This window comes from Mobula birostris, chromosome 31, assembly GCF_030028105.1.
Source record: "Mobula birostris isolate sMobBir1 chromosome 31, sMobBir1.hap1, whole genome shotgun sequence".
Taxonomy (NCBI): Eukaryota; Metazoa; Chordata; class Chondrichthyes; order Myliobatiformes; family Myliobatidae; genus Mobula; species Mobula birostris.
The window spans coordinates 34,084,298-34,110,460 of NC_092400.1; the positions used below are offsets into that span (position 1 = coordinate 34,084,298).

The 26,163-nt window shown below is 43.8% G+C and overlaps 1 protein-coding gene across 1 annotated transcript in view; it reads left to right on the top strand.

The window, feature by feature from the left end:
- Nucleotides 1–860: 860 nt before the first annotated feature.
- Nucleotides 861–26,163, top strand: part of slc6a4b (solute carrier family 6 member 4b) — a 70,938-nt gene continuing 45,635 nt past the window's right edge. Inside the window, exons 1-5 of the mRNA XM_072247988.1 lie at nt 861–1,290; nt 12,802–12,936; nt 13,637–13,856; nt 16,906–17,044; nt 18,017–18,151. Coding sequence (XP_072104089.1) covers nt 861–1,290; nt 12,802–12,936; nt 13,637–13,856; nt 16,906–17,044; nt 18,017–18,151 — 1,059 coding nt within the window. The remainder of the gene's footprint in view (nt 1,291–12,801; nt 12,937–13,636; nt 13,857–16,905; nt 17,045–18,016; nt 18,152–26,163) is intronic.

The following is a 26,163-nucleotide window of genomic DNA, read 5'->3' on the forward strand; positions in this document are numbered from 1 at the left end:
TCGATCCGTTCATTATCTGTTAACGATGGGTGTGGAATCGGGAACAGTGCTATTAACGGAAGTACACGGTTAACGTGAGAGAATGCCCTAGCTTCCGTTCATTATATATATATAAATGCACCAAAAACGCGTACTTATAGTAAATCGAAAGAAGGATAAAAATGTGGGAAAAATCTAGACCAAAAGTGTAAACTTCAATGAATATATATTTTTTAAAAACCCTCGCGAAATCCCGTCAAAGTTCTACTTGAAGGATGTGAGGGTAAAATATAAGAAGGACAACATTCTGGGCCACTTTTATTTGGAGCACAAATTGCCATGTTGTTATCTACAGAATTAAGGGGACCACTTCCACTTGTTTTGGTAATTTTCTGTGGAGATGACTCCTTCTTATAGAATTTACTAAATTGCTGCATATTTTCAGCAATAATATGATGCAAAGGCTTGGATTTAATGCAGCTTACCGCCGTTTTCTGTTTGAATTGCCACCGGTCTCTACTCCCCTGGTTGATCTGACTCGTACACACATGAATGTACATTTTCCTAGATTCGCTCCAGGTGTTCCTATGATGTTCGATTCATTAGATCATTTACGTCACATCGTCATGGAAACTTCTTAAATATGTTTGCAACAAGCCGTATTTGTGTTTGCCCCTTCCTCTTGGTGTTTTAATCACGGGTCAAGGGCCATCTGTAAGAGTTGAGACCGGATCTTGCATTTTCCTGGGAGCTGGATTGAAAGTGATGAACTTGGATCTTTCACAGAGAGGATTTAGTCTGCTGGTTCACCTTCCAACATTAAGATTTTCACTTGGTTGCTTCCCCTAGGTCCACAGACACTTGGTGGCAAGCGAGTCCCCATGGAGAGCAACCAACACGACAACACGCTACACCTTATCCGGAGTGACTCCACCCCAAAGGGGAAGGTGTTAGCCAACGGCCGCTCGGAGTTGGGCAAGATTTGTTCGGGTGAGAACGGTTTCCTGATGCCGGCCAAGAAGATAAGGGATTGCGTGGCGGTCGGGGACAACGAATTTGCCTGTGCCGAGCGCCGACTCTCTCGGAGTTACGTGGTGCTCTCGCACAAGGACTCGTCGGCAGCTGTTGACAATGTTGGAGCCCAGAGCGCCACCAGTCCGGGCTACCACCACCAAGCCACGCCGTTCCGATCCCCGGACCAGAGGGACACGTGGGGCAAAAAAATGGACTTCTTGTTGTCAGTTATTGGGTTTGCTGTGGATTTGGGAAATGTCTGGAGATTTCCTTATATTTGCTATCAAAATGGTGGCGGTAAGATTCTGGTTTATATATTGTGCATTAAGTTATCTGTCCTCAAATGTCTCGGGCATCCTACTAATATGTCTAAACAACCGAGTTTGACGGATAATTTTTACCTGCAGTAATTAAACAAATTGATCAAACACCTTGGGCCAAGAGACATGATAAGCCCATAGAAATACCCCAAATGTTTTGCTTCTGATTGAAAATTGTAATTTCGTTTCATTTTCAGCCCGATTCACACACTACAACATTTAAAAATATTTGGGAAAAACATGCCTATGTCCCTTATATCTTAAAAATGTGAGAAGTATCAATGTTGAATGTAATGTATCTTGGATAAATGTAATTAATTGCAGAAAACCGAATGCATCATATTTAAGTTGAAAATGATGGCGGTGCACCTGATAGGATGAAAATGGCCAGGAATCTCCACCCACTATAATCAATCATACCATCTTCCTCGTTGGCGGGTTTCCAGAGCTCCGTGCCCCTCCATGAATTGGAAATCCGCGCAGTCCGCTTTTCTTTTGTTACTGTGCTTTCCCGATGCCACGCGGATTACCCATAGCGTTTGTAACCAGCAGTGAAGCTGCCCGAAGCCGAACGAGACAAAACTCTTGGGAATAACTAAATCAGACAGCAAGCGTGTATCAGTACACCTGAATCACGCTCGCTGGAAAGGAAATCGACCTGAACCCCTTTTCTGTGATTTTGCTCTCCAAATGGTATTTTCTGTCTTTTATTTCCATTTCCAGCATCCGGAGTACTTTTATTTTCAAACCTGCTCGCCAGGATATTGGTCCCTTTCCAGTTCAGGTGCAGCCCGTCCTTTTTGTACAGGTCAGACCTTCCCCAGAAGAGATCTCAATGATCCAGAAATCTGAACCCCTGCCCCCAGCACCATCTCTTCAGCCACGCATTCACTTGTCATAACTTCCTGTTCCTACCCTCTCTGTATCGTGGCACAGGCAGCAATCCCGAGATCACAACCCTTGAGGTCCTGCTTTTTAACTTCTTTCCTAACTCCCTATATTCCTTCCTCAGGACCTCATCCCTACTCCTATCTATGTCATTGGTCCCCTCGTGGACCACGACATCTGGCTGCTCACCCTCTCTCCCGAGAATACCGAGAACTCGATCCGAGATATCGCGGACCCTGGCAGCAGGGAGGCAACAGTCCATCCGGGATTCTCGATCTCTCCCACAAAACCTCTTAATCTGTCCCCCTAACTACCGAATCCCCTAACACTACTGCTCTCCTCTTTTCCCTCCTTCCTTTCTGAGCTGAGAGTCCAGTCTCGGTGCCAGAGACGCGACCACTGCAACTTGTCCCTGGTAGGTGGTCCCCACTAACAGTATCCAAAACGGTATACTTATTATTGATGGGAACGGCCACAGGGGTGCTCTGTTCTTTCTGCCTATTCTCCTTCCTTCTCCTGACAGTCACCCAGCTACCTGTCTCCTGACTTTTAGAGATGTTAGTCACACAGTTCTGTCCGGCTCTGCGATTACATCCTACACCGCACTGAAAATGAGTACAAATCTCGCCAGCTGCTGTTCTTTCTGTCCATATCCCCTCACAGATGAGCTGAATTACGCATAGTACAGCATTTGGCAAAATTAGATATGAATTTGGAAACTCCAAATAACAACAATTTGCTTTTCTGACGACGTAAAATGCAGTATTGTTCGTTTTCTTCTGATATACTTTAAGATTTTTAAAATTCTTAATTGTTTCCAGCTGAGGTTTTGTCAAATCCTAAATGTCCAAATACTACTACCACTGCCCTGATCTTTAAGTACGTTCGTGGAAGAAATAATCAAAATTATATCGCAAAGTATTGCTTTCTACGTTTCATTCAAACCCAGCCAGAGTAATTGGTGCAGTGTATGTGTTCATATCAAAGGTACCATGGACGGGCTTCTATTAATCAAGTGATACTGTCAAAACTTTTCCGGGAACGTTTTTCACGGCGCAATATCGGAGAAGGAAAAGGTCGCTTTCAGCTGCTGGTGAAAGTTGGCGGTTAAGGCAGAAGGCAGATAGTAATGGTTGATGAAAACGGGCGTGAAACAAACAAAAACAGAACATTTTTCAAGATCTCCGCCAGTCGAACGATAGCCGTGGAAAGTGAAAACGGATCAATGTTTGAGGAAGGATTCCCGACTCCAAACGTTGACCGATTTCTATTTCCATCGATGCCGCTTGCCTGTCTGAAGTCTACCAGTGAGTGCTTTCTGTTCTTGACTAGAGGTAGATAATTGTTTGATGGCGGGGTGGAGATAAGTCTCTACCGAAGAAAGTGTTTGGCGCTCCTTCCCTCCGCTAGCCTGCAGGTCACCCTTGGGCAAGGTGTAGCACCTGCTCAGCCCCCCTGATCAGGGTCATGTGAAGTCATGGGAGCAGGTGGTGGATGGTCGTATGAGCAACTGGTACACATCACAAATCCTGGTCATGCGACCACTGACACCAGACAATCTCTGAAGATGGCTGGGGTCACCCATCTTGTAAAGACTCTGCCCAGTAGAAGGCAATGGCAAACCACTTCTGTAGAAGAAATGCCAATAACTATCATGGTCATGGATAGAGAAAAGAATAAGAACAACAGATGGAAAAGCATGTTCACCCACCCCATAGAACAGGGCACATCAAGATGGTGATGATGAGATAGTTATGTGAATGGAAGACTAATGCTCCCCTGGACTTAGTGTGGAGAGTGGCTTTTTAGACTTAAGGCCAATCTCAAAGCTTATGAATAACACAAAGGATGGACGTGTGGTAAACTGTAAGGAAGATCAAAATTGAAAGCAATAAGACTGACGTGGACATGAACAGTCAAATAGCAGGTGAATTGTGGCACAGCAAATTTAACATGATGGAAAGGACAGCAGTGCAGACAAAATGCATGGTTCTCGTTGCTGAGTGAATGAAATCACTGGAGAGAGAGTTAATGGTAGATACAAAGCAGCTTCTTTATTCTACAAAATAAAGTATAGCAGGCATCATACGGAGAGGCTTTTGGTGGTAAGGTCTGCTGGCTCAATGTGGCGCTCGATATTTATTTGCTAAACACAAATGGCAATCCATATTTACAAAGTATAGGCAATGCTTTCTTTTGGAGCTACATACAAACTTCACACCTTCTGATTACATCCATCCCACTGGCACCATCGGCGTCTGGACTGGGATCCACAGCTTTTAGGAAAAGCATTGTTCCAAACTGAACCCACAATACATTTATTTTGTATTTTATGTGATTAAAATGAAGGACAATCCATATTTACAAAGTATAGATAATGCTGTCTTCGAAACTACGTGCAAACTTCACACCTTCTGGTTCACATCCATCCCAGGCGCCCGCAGCGTCTAAACTGGCATTCACAACTTTTAGGAAATGCATTGTTACAAATGGACTGGAATTCACAGTTTTTAGGAAATGCATTGTTACAAACTAAATCAACAGTACATTGTCAGGAAACAGAAGACTGGTGGCCAAAGCCATTTGCTAAATGTAAATGACCTAAACTCAAAAATCACTCCAACGGTCCCTCCTCTTGGCCCTCCTGAACAAAAATAAATTTGTACCAGGAAAGGCCAACCTAAGAGGATCTCCTCAAATAGGGCAACAAAAACGCCCTGCCTCGAAATTCCGCCTGCCCCCGCCCCCAATATCTACTCGATATCTACCCTAACATTCCCTAATCGCTAGCTACCAAATGTTAAGCAGAGAGGCTGTTCCAGAAATTTAAACAAGTCTTTAGAAATGCGGCTTCTTTCGTGTGCCAGTCGGCTCTTTCCCTGCAGGCTGACTGCAGCTTAATCACATTCCTTTGTCTTCAGCCCTTCATTCTCTGGTCGCTGAAACTCTCCTTCCAGGAGCATTCACAGGCTCTCTCATCGATGTACAGGAAGGGGTTGGAGTGGCCTCTAGGTAAATGTCTGCAAGGACCTCTCCCCAGTGGCACCCCCTTCCTAACTGTCCGGTCGATCACTGGCCCAACTGCTGAAAAGGGCCCAGCTCCTCAGACTGGGAGTGACTGCTTTCAGATGCCGTGTGCAGTCTGAAATGCCATCGAAGTGGTGGAACTTGCTGTCTCTGCTTTAGCTTAAGAATCCCTCCCGATCTATTTTCCAATATTTTTCTATTCTATGCTATTACACTAATCATCTACCTTCAGCAACCAGCCTTCCTTACAGAGTACCATCATCATCACACTTTAGCAGGCTATTCATGGTTTTCCAACACGCTCTCAGTGTCTTCTGCCACGCTCTCGGCGTTTTCTGCCTTTGTGTTTCCTCCGGGTATGTTTTCATCAGCTGTGGTCAGGTCTGGCATGGCCGGCTGGTGTTCCTCTCTTAGGTTCTCTGTAATTACATGGTTACTGGGTACACTTGGTTCCCCACTCCGTCTGTGGGAGCAACAAGAGGGTGAGTTGTATGCTTTAACCTGAGTCCAGTGTTTCCACTGGCTGCCTCGCCGAGTCTGCACACAGACACACTCATCATTCGTTAAGAGTACCGTCTGTGGTCCTATCCACCTGGGGGCAAACCCCGGCCTTTCCGGCAGCACCCTCACCATAACTTGGTCGCCAGGCTGTGGAAGGACTATCCCCTTTCCCTCTGGCTCTCTCTGATCAGCGATTCGCTGCTGTTGTTTCACTCGGTCCTTCAACACTTTAAATTGGTTACAAAAGTCTTTCACATATTGGGTCATTCTATCCCTGTAAGCCCCAGGCTCCCCACAACCCATAATTACCCCATAAAGGAGTTGCATTGCTCGCCCCATCAATAATTCATAGGGGCTGAGACCCAACGTGCGGTTCGGGGTTGCGCGCAATCTCATCAGGATTCCTGGTAATACATCAACCCATGTCTTTCCTGTCTCAGCTATAGCTTCGGCTAACGCATTCTTGATTGTTCGGTTCATCTTTTCTACCATCCCAGAACCCTGGGGGTGGTAGGGTACGTGGAACCGTTGTCGAATCCCTAGCAGTCGACACATATCCTTCATCACTTTCCCCGTGAAATGTGTTCCCTGATCTGAATACACCTGAACTGGGGTTCCCCACCTTGGGAGGATTTCCTGAACTAGGAACCATGCAGCGGTGCGGGCAGTGCAGTCCCTTGTTGGGAAAGCCTCTACCCACCAGGTGAAGTGATCCATAATTACTAGATGGTAGCTTTTCCCTCTGTTTTTTGGCAGGGGTGCTGTGAAGTCTATCTAGATGTTTTCCCAGGGTCCCCTCAGCCGAGGCTGATTTGCCAGCTGTAGCTTTCTGCCCTTACCGGGGTTATGCTGGGCACAAATGATACAACGGCGGCAGAATTTCTCAACATTCCCGCCCATCCGTGGCCACCACCAGTCCTGTCGGAGCGTTGTGATCATGCTCTGCCTTCCCTCATGCATCATTCCATGATATAACTTCAGTAGTATCGATCTAATACAGGATGGGGCCACCATGACGCCTTCCTCCCCATGTGTCCAGCACCCGACTGGTCCCTCTGCCCCTTTGCTCCTCCATTTTTCCTTCTCTTCTGCCTCCACCTCTTCATATAATTTTACTAAACCGGCTCCTCTCGATCCTTCCTGCACACTTGCAATTTCAATTGCCTCTTGTTCCTCTGCTGCCTTCTTCGCAGCAACATCTGCCCACTCATTTCCCTTCTGTTCCATGCTCTCACCTTTCTGGTGCGCTTTTACCTTAGTCACTGCCAGCTCTTCTGGCAGGCTCACTGCTTCCAGTAGCTGTTGTATTAGGTGCCCATGCTGAATATTAGCACCTGTTGAAGTTATGAATCCTCGTCGCGCCCAAGCCATTAGATAATCATGCACCACCGCGAATGCATACCGGCTGTCGGTATATATGTTTACCCGTCTGCCCTCACTGCAGCGTAGAGCTTCGATCAGAGCTACCAGTTCTGCTACCTGAGCTGAGCAGCCCCCGGCAGTGCTCCTGAAGCTAACTCTTCACCTGTTTCCTTTACCACAGCCCACCCGGTTCGTGGTTTCCCATCTATGTATCTCCGAGACCCATCTATAAAGATTTCATCTGCTGTTCCTTTCAGAGGTGTTTCCTTCACACCGATATCTTCTTCCTTGACAGTTTCTATTTGGCACTCATCTGCTTCTCCCTCTGTTAGGATGGCGCTCGCCAGATTCTCCCCCGTGTCTCCAACTAAAGTTACTGACTTGTCCTTGGAATGAGAACTGCCTCCCAAGCTGCTCGTCGGCTATCGGTGACTGCCCTCAGCCTCCCCGTGTTCAGCAGCTCTACAGTGCTATGGGGTGTGTGTAGGATCAGTTGCCCCATCATCACAACTGGTTCGCTTACTCGCACAGCCCACGCCGCGCAGTCTAAACGCAGCGGGGGAGTCCTGCGGCAGCGGGGTCCTGTTTTGTAGAGTAATTGGCCACTGGACTTCGTGTCCCCATGGTCCTGCACTACTACCGCGTTGTAGTACCCTCCCTCGTTACTACAGTATAGGTGAAAGGGGCGAGCGGCATCTGGTAACCCTAACGGGGGCGCAGAGACCAGGGCTTTCTTGATTTCTGTAAAGTCCTTTTCCTCTTCTGACCCCCACTTTACTGCTTCCCTCCTTTAATCAAGGCCTGTATCGGGACCACTCGTGCTGAGAACCCCCGTATAAAATTACGGCAGTAGTTAAACAAACCCATCGCCTTCCTCACTCCCCTTAGGTTGACTGGGCGGGGCATGGAGCTGATCGCCGAACGTCTGTCAACTGACATGTCCTTCCTCCCCTGGGAAATGGTGTAGCCCAGGTACTGTACGGTTTGTGTGCCCGGCTGAGCCTTGTGCGGACTGATTTTAAACCCCTCATCCTGCAGTACCTCAAAAACACTGGCCATCGTTCCTAAATGGCCTGCTTCATCTTCCAAAGCAATGAGTAGATCATCTACATATTGTAAGATGGTCGACCGGTAGGGCGTTAAATTGAGCTTTTCCAAAGTCTGCGCCATGACCGTATGAAAAATAGCTGGGCTATTGTGAAATCCCTGGGGGAGTCTGGTCCACGTATACTGCCACCCACCCAGGGTGAAGGCAAATCGGTCTTGGGATTCAGGTGCTAAGGGGAGCCCCCCAAAACCCATTAGCGATATCCAGCACTGAAAAAAAATTGTGATCTGGAGACAGGCCGTTCAGGATTGTCGCAGGGCTCGCCACGTTGGGATTCAATCTGGGCGTGGTCTTATTAAGAGCGGTATAGTCTATTGTTATCCGATATGACCCGTCGGGTTTCTTTACTGGCCATATAGGTGAGTTAGTAGTGGCTGCAGTCTCTGATGTTTTAGTTCCTTCACTATCACTGAAGCTGTCAGTGCGTCAGTTTTTATACCGTTATGCCTAAATCTAAAACTTCCAGGTGAGTTGAACTCAAGCCTTCCTTCAACATCTTCTGGAAGACTTGGTCATCCTTCCCTGGATTATCCAGCCCGGAATACTCCTCGTACACCCGATATTTACATTCTGCATAATCCATGGCTGTCTGATCAGCCCTCTGGGTCACTGCCATTATCGTTCTCCAACTACTCACGCCTCCCTCCAGCCGCTGCCTCACTTCCCCTTTAAAAGAGCGATATCTTTCTTCATTACTGGCGCTTCCGGTAGTTGCCTATGTACCATTCCGCACCCCCTGGGCCATCCTGTCCCACATATTCCTCGGGCACTTGGCTTTCACCAACACGTGTATATCTTTAGGGTGAATCTGGTGAATTTCAACCATTTCCTCGAGCTTGCGCCAGAATTCTGAATTCCCACAGGCGACTTTAAGTGAGGGCAACTCAGACAAATGCTCTGTTTCTCCCTGGGGGTAGGGGCTTATGAATGATCGTAATCAAGGGTCAACTGTCTCGTAAGAATTTATTGTACCAACCTTAAGCACTTCCTCTGGCCGCTTATTCCATGTATGTACCACCCTCTGTAAAAAATAACCTTCCTCAAATTCCAATTAAATCATTTCTAAATTAAGCTCTCTGGGCCTGTGTGGGGAGCCAGAGAGCATTGGGTGCTGAGGTTTTTGGAGTTCCTTAATTGGTTGATTGTTGTTTAACAAGAATTGTTAATTGTTTAACCTTGCAAAGTTTATATTTTTATGCTCGGTGATTCCGTGCACCTGTATTACTTAAGCAGACTCTTCCTAGCGCTTATTGCAGGGTCCAAGTTTTGAGAATGTTTCGTCTCGCTGTGTCGCTCAGTCAAGCACCAAAGTTCTGTTGCAATTTCTATGTATAAACTCTGTTTCCCATCTCTACATGGGAGTCTGCCTTTCCTCCGCACTTGAGTTCCATCATTGCTAATGCACGCCCTAACACATTTCCTTCTCACTGTAAATCTATGGCCACCAGCTCTTGATGTCCCAATCCTAGGAAAAAATCCGGGTGCATTTACCTTATCTGTGACCTTCAAGATTTTATACACCTATGTAAGATCACCCTTTAGCCTTCTACACTCTAAAGCAGGAGTGTCAAACTCATTTTAGGTCACGGGCTGGATCAGTTGTGCAGGCACGAATGCACGCGCGCGCGCTCCCACAGCTTTCGTTGACCTCGATTTTTCAACCTGCTCTCATGTGTCTCAGTCTCTGCTATAACTACAAAGTGTTTCACTTTACGAATTTCATTTCTTATGAAGAAGATTGCCCAGCAAGCATTATTTTTAAGATTGGTATTAACTTACAGTCGTAGGTTACAAGAAAGTTGTGATGAGAGAGAGAGAAAAACGATGCTATTTTGGCTAAGGTTTTTTTGGGAGCCACACCCTTTCCATTAATAAACCATTTGAAATTGAACATTAGCAGACACCTAACGAAACAAATCGTAAATGTAGGCTACACAACTGCACCTAATTTTTATTAGCCTGCTTCCAGCAATCAAACTCAGACAATGAACACAGATAGCCTCTAATTTTTATTGAAGTGATCACATTTACAATAATAGAATAATCAGAAAATGAATGAATCACGATATTATGACACTTAATATTTCATAATGCATTTTGCTTACATGTCGCAGTACATCGAACAGTGTCACTCAGTTTTCATTTGCTGCTTCCAGACACCTGACATCTCCTGTCTTTAACCAGCCTGTCAACATCAGGGACCAGTTTCTTGGCAGTTGTGATTTTCATAATGTCATTTAGATGTCTGTGTGTCAGCTGCGAGCGCAGTTCGGATTTGTTAATGTTCATTATGGAGAACACCTGCTCACAGTGATGTTGTCCCGAACATGCAAAGGATCTTTGAGGCAAAGTCTGTCACCTTGGGGTACATTGGTCCCAGATATTGATAGAATGAGTCCAGACCCACAGTCTCAAATTTATATTTCAAAGCCGAGTTTCACTGAATTTCAATTAGTTCCATTTGGAGTTCCTCCGGCACATCTGATGCTGCTTTGACGGCAAACGGCGAGCAAAATAGTGAGAATTCCTTCTCGAGCTGAGTGAAGACTTGGAAGCAATTCTGAAACTCACTTTTCAGCCGTGATGTTTTGCCCTTGTACCTGTCCATGTTGTCATTATTCCCATGAGCGACACGCACAGACTGCAAAGAGGGGAAATGAGCTGGGTTGCTCTGGGATAGTTACACCTCCCACAGGCCTAATTTAATTTGAAAGGCACGAATGCTGTCGTAGTATTCCGTAACAAGTTTGTTGTACTTCCAATTTCCGCACGTAATTGAAAAGAAATATTTGAGCACAACCCCTCTGCTCAACCAGCGGACTTCAGTGTGGTAGGGTAGGCCGTGTCCAATATTACTTTCAAACAAAAGAGTGTTAACTTGCTGATGGTTGAGTCCCATGGCTCTAATAAAATTAACCGTTTTGATTACTACATCCATGACACTGTCCATTTTCAGGCTCCTGCTACGTAATGCCTCTTGGTGTATAAGACAATGAAAATTCCAGAATTCCTGCCCTGGATTCTCTCTCTGAACTTTCTCTCTGAGTTTCGCAACAACATCTGCCTCTTTCCCGACCAAGGACGGTGTGCCATCTGTTGCCACGCTGATAGCGTGACTCCAGTCAACCCTCAGTCTGTCCAAGGCCTTGACGAGGCTGGAGAAAACGTCGTTCGCCATTGTGGTGTTCGTCAGGGGCACCATCTCCACAAACTCCTCGGTGACGGTCAAAGATACATCAACACCACAAATAAATATTCCAAATTGAGCTATATCAGTCACGTAGGTGCTCTCATCAATTGCAATAGAGAAGGCAATAAATGATTTCACTTTGTCTTTTAGTTGACTGTTCAAATCTCCTGCAAGGTCCCCGATTCTCTCTGCCACAGTATTTCTTGACAAGCTGATTTTACCAAAAGCCTGTCTCTTCTCCGGGCACACCAGCTCAGCCACCATCAGCATGCATGCTTTGATGAATTCCCCCCCTGAGTATGGCTTCGACGTAGCAGCTATTTTGTTGGCAATAATATAGCTGGCCTTGACAGCTCCATCATGAGTCTCTCGACTTTTGGTGAACACTGATTGCTGTTTTTTCGGAGCTGCTTCAAGCTCGTTTACCTTTTGCGTTCTGAGTCGTCCTGCGTATATTTTTCTCCGTGTGACGTCTCATAGTGTCATTTAATATTGTGTTCTTTTGCTACAGCCACTTGTTGCGAGCATATCAGACACACAGGTTTGCCGTTGACCTCACAAAGGAAAAAACGATCTTTCCAATTATTGTTGAATATCTGACCGTTGATGTCAACTTTTCTTTTCTTGGAAAGTATTTTGAACCATAGCAGCCAACAGTCTCAGCCTTGGTACAGGTGTTACTTCCCTGAGTACTCTGTGATTACACTGTGTCTGACGACGTAAGTGGGGCCCCAGTGGTCTTCAGTACAGGGTGGTAGGTGCTTACACACAGCGGGTGGTTAACTGCCACCTATTGTTTTCGAAGTACACAAAACAAGCTGCCAGCGCAGACTGCACAGACAGCGGTGGGAGAGAGAGCGGTTGCCGTACAGATACGTAATAAATGGTCGTGAATATACTTTTTTTCCCCCCAAATCATCCCACGGGCTGGATTGGATCCCTTTGTATCCAGCCCGCGGGCCGGTAGTTTGACACCTCTGCTCTAAAGAAAATAAGTCCTATCCTGTCCAAACCCTCCCTATTACTCAGTACCTCGAGTTCTGACAACATTCTTGGAACTTTTTTCTGTAACGATTACCATTGTGCGCTGGGAGATTGTCAATGAACCTAAGGTCAGATAGGTGTACTGGCCAGATGTCATTGTATTTTGGGCTGCTTGCTTTGTACATTAGATGCTTGTATATTAACACAATGAGATTCTTGTCAATGCATACTGTGTGGTAGTTTATTACAGAATGGAATAATTATTATATAAGGGTCTCTTCGAACACTGTACCTTATATGACATGTCATCATATGTGAAGAAGTTTGTATTTATCCAAGGTGTATCCTAAAAATACCTGTGGTTAATGTTTTGTAACCCAATTATTTTCCATCATTTTCATGGCTTTAATTTCTCTTCTCAATTTCAGGCGCATTTCTCATTCCCTATACCTTAATGGCAATGTTTGGAGGAATTCCTTTGTTCTACATGGAGTTGGCATTGGGACAGTATCAGAGAACAGGTGTTATTCCTGTTTGGAAGAGGATATGTCCAATATTTAAAGGTGCTGATGTCATTATAGTATACAATTCTAAAAATCACAGCATACCGCTTTGCATACAAATTATTCACAAAGAAAAGAACTTTTCACCAATGCTGAATTGTTAACAGGAGTTGAAAGTTTCACACATTTAATCATGGGCACAGGGACAAAACCTTTGAGCCACTGAGTCTACAATGATCATTAGAATCTACACTGAAATCACTTTATTCTCCCCCAATTCTTATCACCCCCCCCCAAGACTCAACCACTCATTCTCCACATGGGGGACAATATATGGTGCCCAAATAATGACTAACCACCACATCTTTGGGATGCATGAAGAAATTAGAAATTGGAGACAGGAAGAACAAGCAAACTCCACCCAAACAAAGCCAGAGGTCAGGAATAAACCTGGCCCACTAGAACTGTGAGGCACCAGGTACTGTGGGGAGGAGGTGCACTGGGGGAGGTTTAGTATTGGGCATCCTATATGGTAATTAGGATAGGAGGGCAAACCCCTTGCAATACTTGTCTCATTTTGCTGAAAAGCAAAAGATAAGAAACAGTACTGACTTTAAGCATAGTCACGAATGAAAAGCCAGGTAGGGGTTGTATCATGAAAATAAAGACATGCTGGTTGTGTAGATCAAAGAGGGAAGCAAATGGCTTCAAGATAACAACTTTAGATCTATGTTTAAATTCAAATGTCTAACTTTTTTAGGGATTGGATACGCAATCTGTATCATTTCTCTGTACGTCTCTTTCTATTACAACACGATCATATCGTGGGCTCTCTACTATTTCTACTGTTCGTTCACGGCCACCTTGCCATGGACCAACTGTGACAATTCTTGGAACACACCCAACTGTATCAACTACTTCGGCAAGAATAACATCTCCTGGAATAACTTCTCCAAGTCTCCAGCGGAAGAATTTTTTATGTAAGTGGCTGATGTTTAACCAGAGTTAAAATACTATGTCTTATGGTCAGTAGCTTCAGAGAGATGAGTTGTTGAGCGGGGAGGAGGTGGTTGGCAGAGGAGGGATACAACAGGTTGTTGTATTTAATGAAATAATATTTCTGTCTTTAATACTCTATGATGATGGGCCCTCACAGCTGAATATATTTCTGTTACTCAATATACACATCCACTTACCAATTGAAGTAAGGAGGCAATTCTAATGCTAGAACTGTTTTATGACAAGGATCAACAAAATTAGCACAAACTAGAAATTGAATTTGGACTGTAATGCTACATACCTTGTCTCACCAGTAATCCATTACTGGAACATGGCGATGTGCCACGTTCTGGATATAACTCAGTGGAAATATGTTCTGTTGAGTGAAGCCACCGATGCCCACCAGGTGAAATGGAGCTATGATTTAAATAACACCTTTGTAGTGGCTATTTAAATAACACCTTTGTAGTGGCTATTTAAATAACAACATTGTAGTGGCTATTTGCCATTTGCACTATGTGCATTCTGTCATTAAAATGTAACACATTAATCCAAATGCTACCCTAGAGATTGGGTGGTGGGGTGGAGATACATTTTTATCAAAGGAAGTGTAAGGTGCTCCTTCGCTCCACTAGCCTGCACGTCACCCTTGGACAAGGTATAGCACCTGCTTAGAACCTACCCCCGTCCCCTCCCACCACCGATCAGGGCCATGTGAAGCCACGGGAGCAGGTGGTGGATGGTCGTATGAGCATCTGGTGCACATCACAAGTCCTGGTTATGCGACCACTGATGCCAGGCAGACAATCTCTGAAGGGTATTGATAATGGCTGGGGTCACCCATCTTGTAAAGACACTGTTCAGAAGAAAGCAATGGTGAATCACTTCTGGAGAAAAATTTCCCAAGGACAGTCATGGCCACGGAAAGACCATGATCACCCACATCATATGACAGGGCAGGTAATGATGATGATGACCCAGGAGATGGATTTCAAGCACAGTCCATCTCTTGGGGACCATTTTGATTTAAATTGCACTTTATCGCATTATTTACGATGCCTCAGTAGGTTTCACTTTCAATGCAAACATCATTTGCAGTTTATTTATTATACTTTAATGTGATCAGGACTTGTCAGAGTGATTTTACAGCAAGCCAATTAGAGTGGACTCTAGTTAGTTGGGTCATCAATTAATAAAAGCAGTTGCTTAATTGGGACAATCCTTAAAGAACAAAAACTAATCAGGAAAATAGCCAGGATTCCCTTCCTTTATTTAGGACACTATGCCGCTTAATTGGAACAGGAGACTGTTGCCAAAAAGTTTTTAACTAGGGTCAGTTGCATGCATTTAAGAGGCTGGTAGACACTACACAGTGCTTACAGCGATCGGTTTTTAAATAGCGTTAGTTGCATGAGTTTGTGTTCAATAAGCAGTGATTTTTTGTCACTGATAGTTGGCAAGAAATAAGCAGTAAGACAATTCAAAACTATTTTGCTCACTGCTGTTTCAAGCATTGAGCCTTGGAGATTCCAGAAATGCCGGGAGTGAAAATGAGCGACACACACAAAATGCCGGAGGAACTCAGCAGGCCAGACAACGTCTAGGAAAAGAGTACAGTCTATGTTTCTCTATACCACTGCTATCCATGTACCTATCCAAACATTGCTTGAACATTGACATCGAGCTTGCAAGCACACTTGTACTGGCAGCTTGTTCCACTCTCTCTCAGCCCTCAGAGTGAATAAGTTTCTCCTCACGTTCCCCTTAAACTTTTCACCTTTCACCCTTAACCTTTGACCTTTAGTTGTGTTTCTCTTGAATGTTACAATGAAAATGCAGATTTCTTACTCGTGCCAGTCGAGTGCACTTGTGTGGACATTAGACACTATACCACGCTTAGAATGACCAGTTTTTAAGCGGTGATTGATAAGTTTGTGGCCTAGGGTAGAAGGAGATGAGTTATTAACTTCAAACTTTCTGCGTAATCACTCAAAGAGTTGAACTGCATGTGCATGCAATGAGAGCTGTATAACTCATCTCCTACCTTAGGCCACAAACTTATCGATCACACCTGCTGTGGACACTTCCTGGAGGTCCAGGATCCGTATGCTCCACGACCGCTGGACTAAGTGTGTAAATGTAGGAGGGGACTATGTAGAAAAATAAATGTGCTAGGTTTTCTAAAATTGACTCCGTCTACCTTAGGTCATGAACTTATCAATCGCCCCTCATATTTATGTTATGTTATTCATTTGGGCTGACCTACGTCAAATTAAAAAGCAGTGATCTTTGACACTACCTTATGAATGAAGGCAGTCCATTATCTGCAGTAGGTGTCTGCGCTAATTTTGTTCATTTACCGTGAATCAAAAAAACATGGCAGTGTACACTGGACGAATTCCTCTGTTGATAACTATTAGCAACTAATTGAGCTTTATAATACTGTAGCAATATTGGATGTGTTCTAATTTGTTCTGCATTTCCTTTAAATACATAGTACGTCACTTAGTTAAGTGGCATTTTGTCTTGTTTAAACAATTTTCATGAAACTTCAGCTAACTGGGGCAGCTAATGAGGGCAGAATGAACTGGTCCTGATATGTGCCAATTAACCGGAATTCACTGTGCTACCTGGGGTCAGCCGCTGTCACTGTCCTCATGTAGACAAATGTGGTACCAAATCTGAACAAACTGCTTTGGCCAAAGTGCCTGAGGGAGGGATGTTGTCCAGGGCAATTGTATAACCTTACCACATAGTTCCTGAGGATTTTCCAAAATAATCTCAGGTAGTAGATGATACTGCACCCCACACAAAAGGCAACAGTGCTGAGTATTAACAATCCTCAGAAGTATGTTAAAAATTCAAAGAAGGTTTTTGCTCATTGTGCAGGGGTCTGGATACTACAACCTGCTGAGGCAGAAAAACGTTTCTGCTAAACTGCCGCCAGGAAATAAATGATTCTTGAAGCATGATTATTGTTGAACTATTATTACTATATATTCTTTATTTATCTTTCTCTTTTATGCTTAGACGGAATGTTCTGGAGATCCACAAATCGCAGGGGTTACATTATGTGGGTGCGATTCGCTGGCAGCTTCTTCTATGTCTCTTTGTCATTTTCACCATTGTTTACTTCAGTCTATGGAAGGGGGTTAAAACATCTGGAAAGGTTTGTTTCAAAACATTAGGAATCATCTTTCTTTGGCAACAATACAACCCAAGATATCTTTAGTTACGTACAATGATAAAGGCCCCTTACATGATAAAGTGTGGCACGGTGTTCAATCTCAGTGTCCTCTGTACGTCTTCCCATGGAATGTGTGGGCTTCCCTCGGCTCTCCAGTCTCCTCCCATAGTCCAAAGACGTACCTGGTAGCTTCATTGGCCAATGTCGGTTGTCCCGTGATTAGGTCAGGGTTGAATTAAGTTTGTCAGGAGCTGCTGGGCTGAAAGTGCCTATTCAAAAATTCAAAGCACATTTATTACCATTGTTATGTATGCAGTACACGACCCTGAGGCCTGTCCTCCCAAGGGCAGCCGTGATATAAAGAAACACCATGGAACATCCAACATGCAAAAAAAACCCAGAACAATTTGCGGAAATGGCAGGAAAAAAATGAGCAAATAACACCCAGAATATTATGCAAACACGAGGAAATCTGCAGATGCTGGAATTTCAAGCAACACATCAAAGTTGCTGGTGAACGCAGCAGGCCAGGCAGCATCTCTAGGAAGAGGTACAGTTGATGTTTCAGGCCGAGACCCTTCGTCCTGACACGTCGACTGTACCTCTTCCTAGAGATGCTGCCTGGCCTGCTGCGTTCACCAGCAACATTTATGTGTGTTTCCAGAATATTATGTTAGCCGCCCAATCAAAAGAACAAGTCAGACCAATTTAAACACCAGCACTTGGCACTAACAACACTTGATTGCATATGATGATGTCACCTCGACTGGTGACAAAACGCTTGCGACCTAACCTCCAGGCTTGGCAAACAACCCGACAAAAAAGGGCATATTGTATGGATTGTGCTTTAGGGGAAAATGGATTATAGAGATACAGTATAATACGATAGAAGAAGGCATGTTTCTGAAAGATTTTAACAAGATGTGTTTTTTCTTGGCCTTGCATCTGTTGCAGATAGTCTGGGTGACGGCCACACTGCCCTATCTAGTGCTTTTTGTCCTTTTGATAAGAGGAGCCACTTTACCCGGAGCATGGCGAGGTGTGGCCTTCTACCTCAAACCAAACTGGAAGAAGCTGTTGGACACAAATGTGAGTGCAAACAACAATGAGCTCTGATTTAATGAAATAATTATTTTAACATAACGGTATGCTAAACCGATATGCCCCCACCATCGAGCACGTCTACAAGGAGTGGTGCCACAGGGGAGCAGCATCCTTCATCAAGGACCCCCACCATCCTGGCCATGCTCCCTTCTCACTGCTGCCGTCAGGAGAGAGGTACAGGAGCCTTGGGTCACACACCACCAGGTTCAGGAATAGTTATTATCCTTCAACCATCAGGTTCCTGAACCAGCGTAAGTAACTTCACTCACCTCAACACTGAACTGATTCCACAACCTACAGACTCACTGCAACTTGTGTTCTCAGTGTTATATTAATGTGGAGCATAGAAGGATGAGGGGAGATTTAATAGAGGTATATAAAATTATGATGGGTATAGATAGAGTGAATGCAAGCAGGCTTTTTCCACTGAGGCAAGGGGAGAAAAAAACCAGGGGACATGGGTTAAGGGTGAAGGGGGAAAAGTTTAAAGGGAACATTAGGGGAGGCTTCTTCACACAGGGAGAGTGGTGGGAGTATGGAATGAGCTGCCAGATGAAGTGGTAAATGTGGGCTCACTTTTAACATTTAAGAAAAACTTTGGACAGGTACATGGATGAGAGGTGTATGGAAGGATATCGTCCAGGTGCAGGTCAGTGAGACTAGGCAGAAAAATGGCTTGGCACAGCCAAGAGGGGCCAAAAGGCCTGTTTCTGTGCTGTAATGTTCTATGGTTCTATGGTTCTATTATTATTTGTTTTTATTATTATTTGCAATTTGTTTTCTTTTGCACATTGGTTGTTTGTGTTCAATTTTTTACTGATTCTATTGTATTTTTATTTTACTGTGAATGTCTGCAAGAAGATCCTTCTCGGAGTAGCGTATGGTGACACCTACATACTTTGATAATAAATTTACTTTGCACTTTGAAGTAAACAGACACTGAATATGGGCTTAGATTTGGAAACACATATTCAGCAGAGAAATATTGGTTATGCTAGAGGTAACACCCTAACTTTGAGTTCGATCTTTACATGTAACCAGCACTGTTGATTAACTGCTTGTTCCAGCAGGGATTTCAGCAAGTTACCAATCCAAATTAAAGCTAGCCTGTTCTGGTTATAGTCTGCACCCCTTAAAGGTATATCATGGGTTAAGTCGGATTGGAGGAAGCAAATCTGATTGGAAAACAGTGAAGAATGCCACAGCAGGGAAGACAGAAGGCTTGACCGTTCGGATGTTGTACTCATGATCTTGATGTAGATGGAGGAATGTTGGAAACATGACCTGCATCAACTATGGCAGTGGTCCCCAACCACCAGGCCGCGGACCGGTGCCGGTCCGGAAAGCATGCGCTACCAGGCCGCGAGGAAACGATATGATTTGGTGATGGGGGTCAGCTGCACCTTTCCTCATTCCCTGTCACACACTGTTGAGCTTGAATGCATGTGAGGTCATTACGCACGCATCATCCATGTCAGCGCGGGAAGGAGATCAACTCCTCGATCTTGCAAATGATGGCGGTCTGAAAAGCATATTTGACATAACACCTCTGCTGGCATTCTGGATCAAAGTCAAGGCTAAATATCCTGAGATAGCCATGAAATCACTGAAAACGTTGCTTCCATTTCCAACATATCTCTGCAATGAATGCAACGAAAACTAAATTGCAGAATAGACTGGACATAAGGAACCTCCGTCGAGTATCGCTGTCTCTCGTCACCCCTCGATAGGACCATCTTGTTGCAGGAAAACAAGCTCAGGGCTCCCACTGATTTAGCGATATTGGTGTGTTGCAATGATTTTATATGTTCATACAGGGAAAATATGTGCTGTGCATTTAATATTCAAATGTTACTTGAAATGTTATGATGCTATTGACTTATATAACCATATGACAATTACAGCACGGAAACAAGCCAACTCCGCCCTTTTAGTCCGTGCCGAACGCTACTCTCACCTAGTCCCACCGACCTGCACTCAGCCCATAACCCTCCATTCCTTTCCTGTCTATATACCTATCCATTTTTTCTTTAAATGATAATATCGAACCTGCTTCTGCCACTTCTACTGGAAGTTCGTTCAACACTTACTTCAAGCTCCCCTGTCCTCCCCTGATAATTGACTTATCACTATATTCATGTGAGGAAAATATGCGCTGTATGTTTAATATTAAATTCGTTACATAAACCCTTTTAGAAATGAAATTGAGTGTATTAGCCACTTATCACCTATATCGCATTCGTGATTAACACCACCCCCCCGAACAGAATCGCCAAAAACGATTTGTAGAAGAAAATGGGCACGTATACGCATGCGCACTGGTGCCCGCGCAAGGCTTCATGGCCATTGTAGTCTTTCTCGGGGGTAAACCCAACATATTTGACTGCTACTCTTGTTCGTCGGCAACCCTACCAGCCCCCCACCCCCGGTCGGCCGCTCCGCAAGAATATCGTCAATATGAAACCGGTCCGCAGTGCGAGAAAGGTTGGGGATCCCTGAACTATGGGACTGTAGGCTCCTCAGGTAGCACCAGGAATCCATCCTTCAGGACTTGGACCTGATGCCAGGTTGCCCTGGTCAGGCTGAGTGTATGTAATCTGATCAAATCAATGGAAGGTGACTGACTGTCTTTTCTGAGGTACTATTGAAGTATCCTTCCTGTTGTTCACAGTGTGATCTGCCATGCAATGGTCCCGGATGGGGTCCAAACCAGAAATGCTGGGATCAGAGCCAGAAAGTCATGATATACTTGTTTTGTTTGGTCTTTTATCTTTTAATAAGCTCCCTTAAATCTAAAATTTAACCAAATCTTTGATCAACTGCAATATTCCCTCTAATTTTTTTTAAAGCTGTGTGGACCAACCATTTTTCTCAGCAGGAAATTCTTACAGGGCCTGAAAGCTGCACAGCACTTTGTATCGACTTTATATAAAAAGACAGCGGTGTTGTGGGAGAGGCCGGAGAGTGGTGGTAGGAGAGTGGAAGCCTCTCTGACTGGAGGCTTTGTTGCCACAGGGGTCGGTACTGAGTCCATTGTTGTTTGTCATCTATATCGATGATCAGGGTGATAATGTGGTTAACTGGATCAGCAAATTTGTGGATGACACCAAGATTGGGGGTGGAGTGGACAGTGAGGAAGACTATTGTAACTTGCAGCGGGAGCTGGACCAGCTGGAAGGATGGACTGAAAAATGGCAGATAGAATTTAATGCAGACAAGTGCAAGGTGTCGCACTTTGGTAGGAGTAAGCAAGGTAGTTCTTCCACAGAGAACAGTAGGGCACTGAGGAGTGCAGTGAAGCAAAAGGGTCTGGGAATACAGCTCCATAATTCATTGAAAGTAGCATCACAGGTAGATAGGGTCATAAAGAAAGCTCTTGCCCCTTTGGCCTTCATAAATCAATGTACTGAGTACAGGAGATGGGACGATATGTTGAAGTTGTATAAGATGTTGGTGAGGCCTAATTTGGAGTATTGAATGCAGTTTTGGTCACCTACCTACAGGAAAGATGTACATAAGTTTGAAAGAAAACAGAGAAAATTTACAAGAATGTTGCTGGGACTGAAGAACCCAAGTTATAAGGAAAAATTGAATAGGTTAGGACTTTATTCCTTGGAACATAGAAGATTGAGAGGAGATTTGATAGAGGTATACAAAATTATGAGAGGCTTTTTCCACTGAGGTTGGGTGGAACTACGACTAGGTGTCATGGGCTAAGGATGAAAGGTGAAAAGTTTAAGGGGCATATGAGGGAGAACATCTTCACTCAGAGGATCGTGAGGGTGTGGAACGAGCTGCCAGTGCAAGTGGTGCATGTGAGCTCAATTTCAATGTTTAAGCAGAGTTCGGACAGATACACGGATAGCAGAGGTTCGGAGGACTATGGTCCAGGTGCATGTGAATGGGACTAGGCAGTTTAAATGGTTCGGCAAGGACTGGATGAGCCAAAGGGCCTGTTTCTGTAACTCTAAGATTTATAACAAATCAAAAGATATTGCTTAATCTTAATGCTGTATGAAAAAATATTGTCTCCTTTTTCCAGTTCTGTTTACTGAAGGTATGACCATTTCTGAAGTTAATATTAATTCACTAGAGATTCATTTAACTTGCTGAATGTTGCTAAAGCCCCAGTATTGCTCATAATATCTGAAAAATTCATCTTTTATGAAATATTGATTACCAAAATCTTCACAGTGTTTTTCCTTGCCATCCTTCTTCAGTATTGGTATTCACTTCTACCAAATATTTTTATTCTTAGACAAAAGTAAGTAAAACCAAATCATAGGATTGTATTTGTAAAGTATCATCTTGTGACTTGAATAACTGTTGCAATAGTTACTCTTTGCCTCACACACATTTAATACGTTCCTCATCCTTGCAGACAGCTGGGCTCTCGCATCCATTAGCCACAACCTTAGCGACAGACAAATACTCATCTCCAGGTGAATGGGGCCTCTAAAAGGAAAATGAGTTTATTATTCCAACGGAACAAGAGAGAAGCCCTTGCAAATGTAAATCATAGATTGAAACACCCATCTGGTTTATCCAGAGCCTTTATTTATGCATCTATTGCTTTGTGAGCATCATTTTTATAATAGGCTTGCTTTCTGTAATTAAAGACTGCTACCTGAGAGTTTCCACCCTTGGACAGTATACAAATTATACAGGTGCTTAAAACACAAACTCCATGTCAGTTAATTAACATTTCCAGTTAATTGCATCTATTTTTACTTTATTCTAAGTTTTTTGGAACCAAAAACCTCCATTTTCTTGGATTTCTGCCACAAAAATATTTTAATTTGTGAACATGACTTGTACTCTATCTTAAACCTGCAATGGGACAATATGAAGATGTATCCATCGGGAAATAATAGCTGATTGGTTGATCAAAATTGGAAGGTGTAGATATAGGGACATAGACACAGAGTATTACAGCACAGTACAGGCCCATTGACTATGATGTGCTGACCTTTTAACCTACATAGTCTAATATTGGAGTGACGGGATGGAGGTGCGTCTCTACCAAAGAGAGTGTAAGGTGCTGCTTCCCTCTGCTGGCGCAGCACCTGCTTAGCCCCCTGATCAGGGTCACGTGAAGCCACGGGATCAGGTGGTGCATATCACAAGTCCTGGTTATGTGACAACTGACGCCAGGCAGACAATCCCTGAAGAGTACTGATAATGGCTGGGGTTGCCTGTCTTGTAAAGACACTGCCCAAAAGAAGGCAATGGTAAACCACTTCTGTAGAAAAATTTTCCAAGAACAATCATGGTCATGGAAAGACCATGATCAACCATGTCATACAACATGGCACGTAACGAACAATTCGACTCTAAAATCAATCTAATCCTTCTCTCCCACATAGTTCTCCATTTTTCTGTCATCCAAGTGCCTGTCTAAGAGTCTCTTACATATTTCTAATGTATTTTCCTCTACTATCACCCTTGGCAGGGCATTCCATGCACCCACCACTCTCCGTTTAAAAATAACTGACATCCCCCCTATATTTTCTTCCGATCACCTTAAAATCATTCCTACTTGAGTATTTGCCACATTCACCCTTGGAAGTAATCTCTGGCTGTCCACTCGAGGCAGTTGCGATGATCCTTAAGAATTGGTGAAGGTTCCCTTGAAGCTTCCTGACTGGAAAATCTCTTTGCAAAATTAGACAATGTTCTTGTGTTTGACCATGAGCCAGAACTGCTTGTGAGCTGAATAGAAGCTGAACAAATTGTGTAGGGCTGAACATCAGCCGTTAAAGGTTTGGGTTCAGCTACAGGGCCTTTCCGTAATCTGCTAGTGCTCACTGTTCAGGCTCACATCTGAAGAATGCTGGCTGGACTGGCCTCAGAGACCTGTTAACAATTATGAAACCATCATGCAGCGACAAACAACAGTTTTGTAGTTGAGAGAGAAAAGTACAGAGAAAAAGGAGGGAAATGTTATTTTAGATTATCTCTGGCGATTAATTATAAACGTGAGAGATTATTCTTTATTTTCTATTCCTAATGTAAAAATATCCAGCATATCTATGCTGTTGCCAGATCATTATATATCAGTTAATAATTTTACCTACTTAGCAGTCTCTCAGAATGAGGATACCTTGTTTCTACCCCAATTTTGTGGGTTCTGAGCAATGTTCTCTCTAATTTGTAATGATCACTGCACAAAAATCTTGTGTTTTACAACTTTTTGCCCAGTGACAACAAGAAGTGCACATTGAATAATTTCTTCAATAAAGACAGTATAAATAAGCCATTTCTAAAATCTGCAAATCATCGCAAACTCCATGTTGGCGACACCATCCGTATCAGAAACCAGAAAAGAAAATGTGCTTGTGTACGATCATGAAATAGACTTAACATGCCAATGAGGTAGAGGGTGACAACCTTTTGTGTGCTGTTTAGATTATTTTGTGCGTCAGTAGCAAAAGGAGTACGTGCGCACACCTTAGCGGGAACATTAATTCTGAGGTAACCGATGGGATGGGGAGTTCTGGTAGGGTGAGGTAGTGCTTTCTTTTTGCAGGAATTATACACAGACCCAAGGTTCTCAGTACCAACCTGAATGCTCCTTCCCCACTATGATCAGTCATGGGACCAGAGATCCAGTTAAATCCACAAGGGACTCTCCTCCTGGAGATCAGAATTGCGTGACTATTTTGGAAGCTTATTGTTGGCCTTGCCCAATGACTACTGAGGGCCTCACATCGATAATGTTGGGAGATTACAATAACTTTGGTTCACTTACCTTTCCAATGGATTTGGAGGTTTTTTGTGGAGACAGTGTCGGTGGTATTTTTCCAATGCTGTGAAATGTCTGCTGTGGATATTCCATATCTCAGAAGCATATGGAATTGGGCATATGGAATCAAACATATGAAATAAACCTATTCCTCCCCATGGAATGTGTGAGATTTCTCTGGGTCCTCCGGTTTCTTCCCACAGTCCATAGATGTATCGGGCAGGTTAATTGGTGATTGTAATTTGTCCTGTGATTAAGATAGAGTTAAATCGGGGGTTGCTGGGTGGTGTGGCTCAAAGCTCCAGACGTGCCCACTCCATGCTGTCTCTTGATAGGTAACTGGATACAGGAAGGGACGGATCACTGAGCTGAATGATTGTTAAATACCTTTTCCTCAATTGTCCAAAGACTGTCCTGGAACATTAAAGCTGGTGTTTAGTTTGATTATCAATGTGATAACAACACAGGAGTTGGCCCTTCAGTCCCTCTAGTCCCTGCCAGCTCCCAAAGTAGCAATCTCATTAATTCCACTCGCCGTTCCTCATTTCCTGATAGCCATGCAACTGGTTCTTTCTCAGATGCCCATCAAATCCTTTTTCCCCATTCATTTATATTCACCAGTTTACCAGAAGATATCTTGCCTGTTTTTTTACTTGGAAAGAAGACACACAGAGAAGGCGATGGTGAAAGCACAATCGGTATTCAGTCTCAGATGTTTTATTGCTTTATCACAAACCAAAACTTACCAACTTGTGTAAGGAAACACTAGTTTACAGAGTAGTCAGATTTACTTTCAAGGATATACTTCAGTGCTTCTTCAAAGGATCTACATTATATTCTTTATTCATTTTAAATTGTCATTTGCATTCTTGCAAACATGAGGAAATCTGCAGATGCTGGAAATTCAAGCAACACACATCAGAGTTGCTGGTGAACGCAGCAGGCCAGGCAGCATCTCTAGGAAGAGGTACAGTCGACGTTTCGGGCCAAGACCCTTCATCAGGAATTTTAACTGAGTAACAAGTTATGTATGTAAATGAAGTACAGAAAAATTAGAACACTATAATTACTACTACAGTACTATAAAACTGTGGATTAGTTCCTAAAAGTTATCGATGGAAGAATTCATCCAGTGTACACTGCTGTGTTTTTTTGATTGACTGTAAATGAACAAAATCAGTGCAGGCACCTAGTGCAAATGATGGACTGCCTTCATACAACGATTGCATCCTCCAAATCTTTGTTTTCATTG